The 14,791-nt window shown below is 35.5% G+C and overlaps 1 protein-coding gene across 1 annotated transcript; it reads right to left on the bottom strand.

Annotated features, from left to right (window-relative positions):
- Positions 1 to 575: 575 nt before the first annotated feature.
- LOC137717744 (UDP-galactose transporter 1-like) lies at positions 576 to 4,815 on the bottom strand. The gene is made up of 5 exons (XM_068457208.1): positions 4,369 to 4,815; positions 2,907 to 3,156; positions 2,600 to 2,807; positions 1,377 to 1,608; positions 576 to 1,050 (listed from the first exon to the last, which is right to left on the bottom strand). The coding sequence occupies exons 1-5, from the start codon at positions 4,477 to 4,479 to the stop codon at positions 829 to 831; spliced, it is 1,023 nt and encodes a 340-aa protein (XP_068313309.1). The 5' UTR covers positions 4,480 to 4,815; the 3' UTR covers positions 576 to 828.
- Positions 4,816 to 14,791: the final 9,976 nt, after the last annotated feature.

Raw genomic sequence — 14,791 nt, 5'->3', positions numbered from 1 at the left:
ATCGAATCTCAAAGACGTAACGTTTAGTTCTAGTCCATAATTTTCTTGTGTTGGAGTTGGGGTGTTAGTCTGAGATTTCACCCATGCGTAGTTCGTTTGGTGGGTTGTTTTGATTTTTGTATTTGCTTTTTGTTATTACTCCTGTTTTAGAAAAATTGGTTTTTTTTTATGCAAAATAATACCCGACATTGTCATAACTCCTCACTTTGGTCATTGAGATTTATAATTGATAGAATTCGTACCTGTGTTTGTCCATCATCCATCATTTTATTTTTTTCGTAAAAGAAATTCCATTAAATAAGGATAAAATTACAAAAATACCTTTAATTTTGGTAAAATCATTTTAGCCCGTTGTTTATTAATTAAAGGTTTTTTTTTATCATTTTGATTCTTATTTAACAGAAATTTTTCACAAAAGAACCAAATTAATTAATAGCGGACAAACTCAAAAACAACTTCTATAGATTTCAAATCTCATGAACCAAAGTAAATAAGCCAAATCTCAAGGACCATTTTGGTTAAAATACCAAAAAAAATTTATAGAACATATGAATACCATTACTTATCACAAACTATATATAACATATAGCATTATAACTGTAACACTACTTTATTCCAGTTGCATTTTATCAATCTAAACACGAAATCATTTTGAACCGGGGTGGCGGCGGTTGTGGTAAAAAAAAAAAAACCATATATTAAAAAAAATTCAAGTGAAATGAAACAGAATTACATATACTAGAAGTGAATGGTAAGTTCTTTGTGTTCTGAAGTTTCCTATAAATCATTTTCCGGCTCCCAGCAATCTCAATCACGTGGCCTGAACCACTAGACCTTGTCATCTAATTTATCATTTACGAGGGGAAGCAGCTCCATACGACCCCGTGGAGTCCGCGGCGTTCGAGGAGTTCCAGGCAGCTGCTGGGAGATCAGATGCCTCACGTACCCATAGAATGTACATCCCAAAAGCGTTATTCCACAACCAACGGCGTTCAAAGCTGGAATTGGGTTTTTGAATATCATCCATGAAACAAGGACGGCAACAGCAACCTGAAAGAAAAAAAAGAACGAACGAAAAAACCTAGTATCAGAATGTATTGACAAGGTATTTGATATGGCCTAAAAGGGTTATAACTAGATTGACCAAAATAAAGCTACTAGGGACAATCCAGCCCCGAACAAAACGTAAAATTATAAATATGATCAAGAAGTTGAAAGATATGGTTCATAAGTAAAAGCACTAGCAGCCGGAGCTAAAAATATGTCCAACGCGTATCATATACTGGACATGACTTTCACAAGTTGGCCACAAAGATGGATAGTATAAATATAACAGAATGAGTATTACAAGGCAAGTGATTATGCTTTATAATTACCTTGAGGTTTCCGGCAACGTTGAATGTTACGGCAGTTGTAGAATGAATCACGTAAAATATGGAGAAGTTGAGACAAAACGCCAGTACCCCGGAGCTGAAAATGATGACGAGGGATGGAACAAGAGTCTGATGGGTATGAAGCCATTCAATAACCCCATTACCTTCGAGTAGCATTGCAGGTACTGCCAAGATCATGGTCGCAAAAGGTGCCATGTAGTACACCGTGTTTATGCTATATTGTATACCCAAAAAATGAATAACAGTATGTCAGCATAAATCATGAAGCTGTGAAAAAATGAGCACACATAAAAGTAGAACTGTTTCAAACACACAGCCTCCTTGACTTGAGTGGAAAAACAAGCAAACACAATGAAAATGAAGACCGTTAACGTCATAACCCACATGTCGGAATTCCAAGGCAGGAAAATCAGTATAACAAAAAAGATGTCAGGGTTAAGGATTTTAAAATATGGAATGAAAAGAAATGGCTGATGTTAATGCGCTAATTTCCTACAAGGTACAAACAAAACAACAAAAGGGTTGTTTGCACTGAAGAAGGACTCAATCCCACATATTCATCACATGGATGACAAGGCAATCCAAACAGTTCTAAGACTATAAGCCTATAGAAAATTCCAAGACTGCTCAGCAGTTTTACATCATTAAGGGCACATCACCATAAAAATTGCTTTTTATATTCAGAACATTTCCAAATGCTCAATCACGCTAATTGCCTTGTAAGAATTGCATGGATCGCACATATAATATGAACCACTTTCATAAAAATGCAAAGGAGCATTTTGTGTCATAAATTCTTATACTCATTCAACCAAGATTCTTCTTATTTTAAGATTTAATTATTCAATAATCCAATAAAATGAGAAAATGCAGTATTCAGCAGGATATCATATCAATTAGAGCTGCCATTATGGAGGTTTGGAGATCATCTTTATAGTGGGGTTTTTCAACACGCTGATTTTGGAAGGTTTGGTACAGAACCTGATTGCAAATTTATATCTTCAACTTAGGCTCGTGAAGTATGAGAATGAAAGTGTAATAACAGTGAATCAAAAAGTTTAAACAACATATTTCATATTTGTGCACAAGACATCACGCATATAATAAATTATCACAACTACAAAAATAAAGTAAGCATAATTGACAAAAACTTCAAGAAGAAGGTAACGGTAACAATCTAAAGGCAGCAAACACAAAAATACTACCTGTCAAATTTGTATCCATGCAAAAGAGATTCTGCGAGGATGGTCTTTGTGGAAGTAGCGAGACAACCAAATAAGGCAGCACAAAATCCAAACATATTGAAACTAAGCTCTGTAGCAGAGGTAAGTAGAATTCCTCCAACAATGGGTATCAAAGAACACCAAATTCTCCAATCAAAGTACTTTCTCCAGACCAGCCACTGCAAAACAACTGTTAGAAACCTTTGAGGTCAGTTGAAGCCACACCACAGTATAACATTTTAAAGGTGGTGTCAATTTTATACACTGTTAGAAATCTTCTGGAGCTCACCTGTGGTTGCAGGAGTGAACGACTTTATGGTCTGCATAAAGGAAACTGGAATGTAACGTAAGCTCACATTGCCCAACACTATGTTAATACAGAACACAAATGACATGGGAAATATTCTTCTCCAGCGATCTTCAGGGTCAACTGTTATTAGTGGTTTAAGTTTCAAAACCTTGATTACAATGTATGCTCCAATGGCCGAGCATATGAAATGAATGCATGACACCGTTAGGGGAAACTTAAAATCCAGTTTCTGCATAAAACAAAAACACTTCAAAATTAGGGACACCATGATGGCCACCATGCAAACTCATAAGACTGGTGTGGAATTATGAAAGTAATCTGCTTCAGACAGATTATGGATTGTGCCCACTGTGGGGAACAACTGATGTCAGAGTAAGGTGTATTGCTCCCAGACCACTGAATAATTTCTCTAAAAACTTAAAAGAATTAGGTTGTTATTAGTTCAAAATTTTGAGTGATTAGTGCAAAAGCTAAACAATCAAATAAATTATGGTAAACCAGCAATCAAATGTTATACAACAAGTCAACAACTTAAAAAGACAAACTGTATGGTGACACCATTGACGATCTTCTTTTCCTTTGGGAAAATTACATTATTTATCAATCAAGTCCGGGTGCAAATTAAGGATTCACCAGAACCAAACAAACTTCCTAATCATAAAGAAAGTCACTAGTTATTCCATTCACAAAATATCTATTTTTCTCCTATGTAACAAACTCAAATCATCTAGCCATACAAAAATAGGCAGAAGAACAAGCCACGAATTCAACCCCGCTAAACTGAATTTTCCTGCCAATAACGCGTTAATGATTAGAATTACATCTTTTAGGAGAACCTTCCTCTCTCCTAAAAACTTGCAACCAAACCCAAGGTAAATCTCATAGTATTATGTTATTTGTGGCAGACGGCCATGGCAGATCACATGGTAGTATGGCAATTCCGTAGTTGTTGAAGAAAAATATAACTAAGTGCTGTTCACATTAAGTTAAAAATAAACAAATGAAACACTCAATGGATGTCTCGCCCAAACTTTTGGGATTCATTCGAGTGCCTGTGGCTTACTATTGCTATTATTCATAGCAATTATCTAAATAAAAACCAACCAACTCCAGCCCTCACAATGGGGTCCATATTTCTTCTAATACTGCTCATGAAATTCCAATAAATCGGGATCACATTTTCCATAATTTAACCATATCAATAAATTAGAATTATAACAGAGCAAAAATCGAAAGAGAACGGTAAAATTCAGCTAAATTCATAAAATGCAAAACCCAATACATATGTCCATAATTATATCAAAACCAATAACCCTTGCAAAAAATTAAGAAATTAAGGTATCAGCTGAGGAAAATTAAGCAAACCCAGTTCACAAAATCTACAAATGAAAAGGTACAAATCGAAATCAAGAAAATCTGGGAAAGGCAAAAGAGCAGAGACCTGAAAGATCCACTTGTTCATGACAATCACGGTGACATTGAAACCCCACCATTGAAGAATTGCGAGGAGAGATCTAATGACGCTCCACTGGCACAGCCAAGACTCCTCCATCTCAGACCCAGATCACTCAATTAAAAGAGATCCAGATCACAAACGCACCCACCTTACAATTTCCAGAAACAAAACCGACCCCGATGGGTTTTGTTGCAGAACAGAGGGAAAACAGAGTTATGGGAGCTATGGAGAGATGGGGGATCGGGGAATTAAGAACCCTAATTAGCGTAACGGGTGTGAGAAATTGTTGAGGTTAAGCTGCCCTCTCTCTCTCGCTTGTGTGTGTGTGTTGTGTGTTTAGTCCCATGTGATTTGTCCTTCTGTTTTTAATTCGTTACGTTGGTGTTCCTAAAACGTTTGAACTCTCACGCCATGGACATGCTATGACTCTCTCTCTCTCTCTCTCTCTCTCTCTCTCTCTCTCTCTCTCTCTACTCTAAACCTTAAGCTAAATATAAGTTTTAATCCAAAATTCATTTTTGCGATAAATTTATGCCAGAATTTTTCTTTGAGTTAATCGGCTGATTCATCATATATGTGTATTTCTTTTTAAGTTTATATTTATAAACTCATTGAATACAACGGCTATGATCTAATATGATCAAATGCAATGGTAAAAAATATATATAACGGTCCAAATTTAAATCTAAAGGCTAAAGTAATTAAAAAAAATATTTCTTTCATGTGTTTCATATTTTTTTATAGTGTTACACGAGTTTTATGGTGTTGATTTAGTGATTTTTCAATATTTATTGGATTCTAAATATTTTTAGGTTAATACATTCATAAAATTAAATTAGGATAGCCTATATAAATTTTTTTTTAAGTTACTTTAAAAAAAATTATCATAAATTCATTCTTTAATAATTGTAGGCTAAAAATTTAACTCAAAATAGTTGAAACGGAAAACTGTTTCTAAATTAAAACTCAAGGGTTAGACATGATCTTATAAAATTTGTAACATTTTTCTTTTTATTTTAGTTTCTTGTATAGGCCGAAGCGTGAAGCGTGCCAAGCCCCACTCCCGCACTCACTCACTCACTACTCAAGTATTGTCAAACATTTTGAAGAAACTTGCATAAAAAGGGTTCAACGTTATTAAGGCATTTTCGTACCAATATCATATAAATACAAACTTACATATATATATATATATATATATATATATATATATTTGTATTATTGACGTATGACAACTTAAAACAAAATTAAAATAATTAAAAAAAAAAAAAAAAACTACTCGTTTAAACGATCACAAAATTACCTGGTGTTACCAAATTTACTCAAAGTGTTGACGACATTATGTTATACAACAATGTTGTTCAAAAGTATTAACATTGTCGTTCAACCATTAGTAACTTCATGCGATATTGAACATACTCTAGAGTTTCTTTTGATAGATTATTAGGGCTTGGACTTGTTTGGTTTGATTGAAACATTTGGGGCTGCTCGCGAAAACATTGGAAGCTTCTTATCATATGGTTAAAGACACGAACAGTTTCTTTTACTATCATAAAAGTATTGAATAACTGAGTGGTGTTATTCTTCATTGTCCTTGAATAAAGATTAATTAATAATTAATGTCTACTTATGTTGTCACAAAACCATCGTCGACCCTTACATTGTTTCACTTTTAAGGCAATTTTTAAAAAATTTATGCCACAACTAGATAGTAAGATTAGTATTTTTGAATTCTTAAAGGTGTGGAGATTATATTAGTTGATCAAATTACAATATTTTAATAAAAATTAGTTATGGCAACTTAATACTACGGTTCATTGAAAATAAATTTCGTCTGTAAATAAGAAGTTTTGGGTTTAATTCGTGTGGATGGTGTGTATGATTCCAATTAATTATGAACTACTAACGTACCAAGTTAATTATGCCTAAGTGTAATGATAGAGAATGTTTTTATTTAAACAAGGATATCAATGGGGTGGAGGTCATGTTAAGTCAACCAATCAGTCCTTAATAATTTGATACTAAATTTGTCATTGAAGTGAGTTAGAAAATAATAATAATAATAATAAAATTGTATTGAGCCCTTTTTGTTTGGATTTGGATCCCATTCGAAACCAAATTATGAAGATCTTAGGGATCCTCACATCTTAACCATTCATCGTACATCGTGTGGTCAGAAATCAATCCAACTTTTTTATTTAAAATTAAACACAAATAATACTTGACAAAAACTGACCACACGATGTACGATGAACGGTTAGGATATGGGGATCCCTAAAATCCCTACAAAGTGGATCTGGAGAGAGGATCCTCTTCTTTTTTGTTTTTGTTTTCACCAAAACACCATTTTAGTTTCAAATTAAATAAGCTCCCTATAAATGATAGGAAGTATACCAAAAATTTTCTTAGATCGTCGCTAACAATATCTCTAGAAGAGATGTTCAAATGTTCAAATCAACAATAACGGTAAAAAAAGACAGCACTAATATTTTTTTAACCGAAATGTCAATTCTTAATTTCTTATGTAACATGACTGGAATGGCAACAGAAGAAGTTGTTGCTTATGTTATGAGTTACATGTCAGTACGTATTTTCCATCAAATGAGTGTGATGGGAAAATATGGTTAATTGGTTCCATGTCCCTGTCAACAAGAATCGAAGAAGAAAGGGGGTTGGGGGGTTAATAATTTATCTTTTAGAAAGAAAAAAAAAATCTTCATTGCATAAAACAAGAAGGGTGTAACTTTGAACCGATTTTCTCTAAATTTTACATGATTTAATCAAGGTTGGATCTCATTAGAAGGTTGAGGGTTAGACTGTCTAGGACATTATGTTATCACTATGTCAGTCTTTTTAATAAATCATACTTCATGCATGTTTTTAGGTATAAATTTATTTATCACATTACGTCATAATTTTGTCATATAAAAATGAATTGAACTATATACTTATATATACCCTAAACTAAACTCATTTCGTTTATACAAGGTTTATGATTGACACCAAATAATTGTATCAATATTAATGAACTACATCTAATCAAAATATGCTTTGTATCAAATTATGAACATTCGAATCAAGATATTCTGTTTGAACTTGGTGCCAGATTTTATGCACTTGGTTTATGATAAAAAAAAATTATTAAAATTTACGGTTTTGTAATGGGTCTCCTCTTTGGTAATTATATTGTGATGGGTCAGAAATTTACCTTGAAAAAAGAAACAAGGGTTTTGAAATGGAAGAGATTTTTCAGTGTGATCAGTATACAGAAACAAGAGTTCCGTAGGAACTTCGAAGTTAAGTGAGAAGAGGGCTAGAGCAATCCCATGATGGGTGACCTACTGAGAAGTTGCTCATGAGTTCCCAAAAACAAAACCTTGAGGGAATGGTAAGCCCAAAGCTAACAATATCATGCTACAGTGGTGGAGCGGGCCCGGGAAGTGGTCCCCCCCGGGCCGGGATGTGACAATTTAACCCGAAACCAATGAGTTCCCAAAAAGCCTCGTGCTAGGTAGAGATGAGAATATACATTTAATGATCACTCCCCTAAGCGATGTGGGATGTTACAATCCACCCCCTTTAAGGACTCGACGTCCTCATCGACACACCACGGCCAGGGTTAGGCTCTGATACCAAATTGTCACATCTCGGCCCCGGGGGGGACCACTTCTCGGGCCCGCTCCACCACCGTAGCACGATATTGTCCGCTTTGGGCTTACTATTCCCTCACGGTTTTATTTTTGGGAACTTACAAGCAACTTCCCAGTGGGTCACCCATCATAGGATTGCTCTAACCCCCTTCTCGCTTAACTTCGGAGTTCCTACAGAACCCAAAGCCATTGAGCTCCCAAAAGGCCTCGTGCTAGGTAGAGATGGAAATATACATTTAAGGATCACTCCCCTGAGCGATGTGAGATGTTACACTCCCCCTCCTCGTGTCCCCCATCCCTCACGCCTCTGTTCTTTCCATTTCTTTTCTCTCTTTCACTGGGCCAACCCTCCCCTTCTGCCTCTTTTAGCTTGCTCCATCCCTGTTCTTCTTCTCCCCCATCTTTTGCACGGCTGTCCCGTGATTTCGGGTCTCTTTCCCATATCCGAGCTTTGCCCTTTTCAAGTTATTCTATTGATTTAGGTTTGATTCGGAGCTTGAAAGCCACTTCTTTGCCAATGATGTGATGTTTCCTCCTCTTGATTTGGATGCACCGCCTCCTGCGCCCACCCTCTGTTTGCTCCGTCTGGGTCGTGCTTTTGCTAGGGTTGCATCACCTAGGCTTTTCCAGATCTGGCTTCTCGTTGTGCAGCCAATTACCTTGGTTCAACTTGCTGATGGGGCTATCCAAATCTGTGATGTGGTCTTTATCAGGAGTGGCACATCATTCCATCGGAAGGTGCTGCCTTGTGGCTTCCTTCTCGGAATATTTTGTTAACTACCGAGGTGTACAACAGACCATTTTCCGGTGTTGTCTCGTTGTCCACTCGCCTTGGTGCACCGTGGTGTCGCTGTTTGTTTTGGTCAAATTGGTCTTCGCCTTTGTGCGATGCGTTTTGGTAGTCTCGTTTGCCAACAAAACAATGACTTGATGTGATCTTGCTTTTTCGTGAGGATTTTTTGTGGCCTTGTTTTTCAGCAATGTCCGTCGTGGTTGTCTGTATTTCTCTGTTACTGCTATCGTTTATTGTAACAGATTTGTACTAGTAGCTCTTGTGCGCTTGACGGTTGTATGATAACTCTTGTGGTTGTCGTTTAGGGGTTTCCTCTTATTTTTCTATTTGTGTAATTCACTTCAGATCAATTTATTGGTCACTGAAGTTATGTACCCAATGACACCCTTGTAATGGTTCGTGTTGATTAATGAAATACACTATCGTTTCCTATCAAAAATAAAAAATAAAAAAACGTTGGATGATTGTGCTAAGTAACACTATTTTCACAAAAAATAATTGGTATCAAATTCATTTTTATGAGAGTCAACCTTAAAATCATTCACTTATAAACGAAAATAAATACAAGTAGATCATAGTACAAGCAGCAGAGTAAACCAAAGTTTAAGCGGGTATAATATCCATACTGTAAGATCTCACATCGTCCAAGGGAGTGATCCTTATATGTATATTCCTATCTCTACCTAGCACGAGGCTTTTTGGGAGCTCACTAGTTTCAAGTTCCATGGGAACTCCAAAGTTATCCAAAGTTAAGTGAGTAGCGCGTGAGAGCACTCCCATGGTGGGTGACCCACCGGGAAGTTCTCGTGTGAGTTCCCAGAAACAAAACCGTGAGGGCGTGGTCGGGGCCCAAAACGGACAATATCATGCTACGGTAGTGGAGCGGGCTCGGGATGTGGTGGACCTCAGGTTGGGATGTGACACATACACCTTTTTTTGCTTCTCACACACCCTTTTAATTTTCGGCAGTCAGATCGGATGGATTGAAAAAAATCAAAAAATAGAAATTAACCAAAAGTGTGAGAAATAAAAAAGGGTAGCACATCCCAATTTTAATTGGCACAAAAATAATATTCTGCAAGGTATTCTCTAAGCGGACGACCCATTGCCCCTTTTTTTTCCCTTCTAAACGACAAAAGCCACACTTCTTTTGGCTTCTAAAGGACAAGATTCACCTCCCCTTTCGTGCATGCAAATCCAATGATACACTTTTTTAAAATATTTTTCTGTTACGACAATTATAAGCATAACCATAAGTGGACATGCGAGGATTTTCCCCGTTAATATTTGAGAAATTAATGAAGTATACAGTTGGTATTCCAGAAGCTTACTTGTCAACTATTCAGATTTTTTGCAAGCTTTTGCGCCACATGATGTGGATCACACTTTTTTTTTTAGTACAAAAATATATTTTACACTAAAAAAAGAGAAATTCGAGTAAGCTACACAATATGTCACATTCTGGTCTGGACCCCCATTACATCCTGGGTTCGACTTCACCGTAGCACGATATTGTCCGTTTTGAGCCCTGACCACGCCCTCACGGTTTTGTTTCTGAGAACTCAGACGAGAATTTCTCAGTGGATCACCCATCATGGGATTGCTATCGCGCGAACTCGCTTAATTTTGAAGTTCCAATGGAACTCGAGCTAGTGGGCTCCCAAAAAGCCTCGTGCTAGGTAGAGATGGAAATATACATATAAGGCTTATAAGATCCGCTCCCATAGACAACGTGGAATGTTACACAATATGCAACTTAATTTGGAATCGAATTTGCTATCTACTAAATTCGAACCCAAGTCTTTTCATTTACAAGTAAAGAAAAATATTGTTAAACCGTAGTACTGATATGAATCACACATTTACAAACGTACATCATACAGCTTCGTAATATAATCAGCTCTTGGGGTGCAATGCAATTCTATCAAATGCATATCACTTGTGGTTTGTTTATGTAGGCACAAATTTAGCTCAATCAACGTCAAGGTTTAGCTTTGTTAATTATTTAAAGAATAGTGTTATTTTTAGACTAAATTAGAAACTACAAACTTGCGAATAAATTAGAAACTGTGATAAAATAATAAGCAAAATTGATTTTTAAGTACGAAGAAGAGAAAGTAAAACGTTGCAATTTTTTCTTTCAACCAAGAAAAATCTCATTAGTCACCCGTTTGAAAGGTGCGATCACCTTAAACTAAAAGTATTCGATAGAGCCAAATCGTTCACGTGTGAGTTCAAAATCAGAGCGTTTGGACTTCCTGCTTCATATTCACTTTATGATCATTAGATATTACTAATGGTGTGTTATTCACACATTCTTTTTTACTTCTCACATACCTCTTGTTAAATTCTATCATTTGATATTCTTCAATTCATCCAATCTGACGGCCGAAAATTAAAAATGATGTGTAAGAAGTAAAAAATGATGTGTGGATATCACACCCCTATTACTAATCAATCAAATTTCTTTTCTTTTTTCTTAAAAAAAAATGATATGCTACTAGAAATAGTGCGTAAAAACTTTTTTGAAATTCCAATAAACAACTCCTGTCGTATATAGCTTACTTAGATGTATAGAAGAGGCTACATGACTCTCCTGGTGCGCAGCGACCAAACCCCACCATCCATAGAGTTGCAGATTTGATGGCAGCCTCTTGAAGGTGGCAACGAAAGCAACTTGTTAATTTATGTGCTAATTTTCCACACTTCATATATAACGCATACATAGTACTAGAACTCAACCAGCTATGCACTTTGTCTTAGAGCCCTGAAAGTTCTCTACATTTGCTGGTTTTCAAACCTAAAAACTTTGGGCACTTTACTGTTTTCCAAGCAACGAAACAAATAATGTAGGACATATATAGAGCTCATTTGGAAGTGCTTTTAAAATGATTGAAAGCGCTTTTGAATAAATTGTTTTGTGTCCAAAAACACTTTAAGTGCTTAGTACCAGTAACATCAGATATGTGCTTCTTACAGAAATCACTTAAAGTGCTTTTCTAGTATTCACTTGAATTTTTACTAAGAATTAGTTTCAAAAAAAAATTAACCAACAACATTTTTAGTTATGTTAAAAACACTATCAAACGAGCCCATAATTACCATGTGAGATGTTTTTTGGCATTTCAAAATAAGCTTATATTAATAATAGACCACTTATACTTTAAGAAATAAGAGCTGAACAATGTACCATGCGGTGGTATTCCATCGACAATGAGAAGCTAATTTTGGAGTGCCATGACAATTTCCCAAGAACAAAACAGAATCCAATCACCTTTCATATAATTCATTTCCTTTTGCTCTTTCCTCTATTGGCGATTTCCCATATCAAAGGAATAAGTGCCAAAAAAGCCAAACCAACGGTACATGCTTGTTCACAAGCTCCTCTTGGAATTTACATATCATGCTGTTAATTTGCGTTATTGTTATGATTTAGTTGAGTTTTAGTAAATTTACTTAATTGACAGACAATGGAATGATCTACTGTAAATTCATCTAAACCACTCGTGATAAGTTCATGCCAAAATGAAGGTCTCTTTCACATCTGAAATCTTACACCACTGAAGCATATTTCTTGAAATTTCTCCTATTTAATAAAGCAAAGGTTGATCAAGTGTAGAAAATGACTCAAGATTATGATAATTAACTTGTTCATCCCCTGCTTATTATTTGTTTGTTGTTGGTGAGAAAACCAGCCTTATTAATGTCGCTGTCCATTTACAAATGTCAAAACTTTAATTGTGCCAACCCTAGGAAACTATGTTCTAAGCACTATCTATGATGATCCTTTTTCAATTATTGAAGCTTTGGGAATCTTCCATTTTCATTTTTATACACGGGGCATTGAGGAAGAGACATTTGAACGCAAAATCTCGAGTTTACGGATAAACACGTTTAATCACTTGAACTCAAGACAAGAATCTAAACATTTTAACAAGATTTCTACGAAATTTCAAAGATATTTCAGCAATATTGAGGATTTCGGTAAAATTTTGATACCTTGGTCCAATATCTACCCAATTTGGGAGATTTTAGAGATATTTTGATGGAAATTTCGTCAGTGTATTTTCAATTATAAAATTCCTTATAGTTGCTAGTCAATATCTCAACATTGTTCAACTTGAAAGGCAGTAAAAACAATTCTCTCAACTTTGGATTTTGTAATTAAAAACGTATACCATGCTATTAAATGGTTTCATGTACAAATATAAAGTACGTACAAACGTAAAAACTTATATCGTACTATCAACGTTTCTATCAACGTTTCATTGTATTTTGCAAATTTTCATTAAGAGTAGATATTTTACAAAGTTTATACGTTAAATTGATACATTAATGGTTGATTTGGATTTATAGAAGTATGAAACCTAACTTTTATGTTTATTAGTAAGCTTTCCTCAATTTTTTTGTGTAATCACATAAGGAATGCAGAGGCTAAAAATGGTGTTAAAACCACTAGCCTTAACACAATATTTTAATTAGGAGTGTTCTCTTACCAAAATACATGGATTTGAATTATTGATTAGTTTAGCTTTTACCTAAACATGTGGTCCAAATTCTTAATGATGAACCTAACGTCACAAAAATTGGGAAGAATAAAAAAACGCAAACCTAATTAGACCACAAGTTTGGAGGCAACAGATTTTGATTCCGCCTTCACACCCTCACCTAAGAGCAATTCCAGTGTGTAAGGGCTTCTCATGGCAATTGGCAATTGAATCCCCTCCACTGAATCGTAACTGTCTTTAATAAACAGTAATTGTCTTTTACATCTCCACCCCCAAACTGAATAGTCATGGCAATAAGTAATAAAATATTAGTATTTTTTATTTTATAAAATAATAAAAAACAATTTTATTTGTAATTTTAGATAGCATTTTTAACTAGTCTCATTACGCCACGTGTTATTATTCGAAAGTACAATTTTTGGTGGAACAAGAATGCTCTTAGTTTGTTTGGTGTGTTTTTTAAGTTCATTTAGTATATTTTTTTTTATTTGGTGTGTTTTTTAAGTTCATTTAGTGTGGTTTCTTTTTTTATTTGATGTGTTTATGTAATTTTATTAACTTAATTAATTTCTACTGTTGGATTACAGAAAATTTGAAATCCAACCTTCCAGATTGTGACACGTGGCATAACGGTAACATATCATTTTTTTTTCTTTTTTTTAAATTTTTAAAGCTGAAAAACGCAGACCGTTGATCTAGAATCAAACGGTTCAGATTGTGCCACATCATCTAACCGTTGGGGGAGTTTCGAAAAAAAAAAATTTACCATTGGAAATAAAATGGTCCAGAAAAAAGAGCCATTGAAATCCAACGGCTGAGAGGGTGCCATATTGCACTCAGCAACGACTATAGACAGCATGTCCAGCACGGGCCCCATCGCCTGCAAACCTTGTCGGTGATGCACCCCCACACACACTTGTTAGCCATGCGATTGATGCAATTTTTTTTATAACGTGGCTGACGTCAGTCTTGCATCACTCTCCCCTTAGGTGCTCGGGCCTTGGGTTTGTGCCTGAGCTGTCCCTCGGGCTCCCCCTCAGCCCAATAGCCCAAATGGGCTGGAATCACTTTAGCAGGCGATTGGGTTGATGGAGCAGCCTGTCCACAGGGCTAATGCCCACGCTGGAGGTGCTCTAAGTAATTGCCCAATAAATCAAAACATTACCCCATAAATGATCATGGGAATTTGGTTGAAATAATTAAAACACAATTTCAATGCTACTGAAATGGTCATTTCCTGTGATTTTGTAAATACTTCGTGAATATTTCATCAACATTTTGTAATTTGATTTTGATCATTTCATTGATTGAAATTTGTACGAATCCTCCATTGCAGATGAAGATCCAGACGAAGAAGATGAAGATTTGAACAAGAGAGGGAGGGAAGAATGAGTTGGACGGTCTTTAGACAATGGCAGGTGGTACCATATTAAAAAAAAAATATGATTTCATTGATT

The sequence above is a fragment of the Pyrus communis genome, chromosome 15 (assembly GCF_963583255.1).
Source record: "Pyrus communis chromosome 15, drPyrComm1.1, whole genome shotgun sequence".
Classification (NCBI taxonomy): Eukaryota; Viridiplantae; Streptophyta; class Magnoliopsida; order Rosales; family Rosaceae; genus Pyrus; species Pyrus communis.
Note: the sequence above shows the minus strand (reverse complement) of the source record. Positions and strands in the feature narration are given on the sequence as shown.

What these genes read in the sequence shown, in the direction of transcription:
- LOC137717744 (XM_068457208.1), bottom strand. Translation starts at nt 4,479, where the DNA reads ATGGAGGAGTCTTGGCTGTGCCAGTGGAGCGTCATTAGATCTCTCCTC. An exon ending in TGAACAAGTGGATCTTTCAG is followed by an intron (nt 3,157 to 4,368) that starts GTCTCTGCTCTT and finishes TGTTTTATGCAG; the next exon opens with AAACTGGATTTTAAGTTTCC. An exon ending in GTTCACTCCTGCAACCACAG is followed by an intron (nt 2,808 to 2,906) that starts GTGAGCTCCAGA and finishes GGTTTCTAACAG; the next exon opens with TTGTTTTGCAGTGGCTGGTC.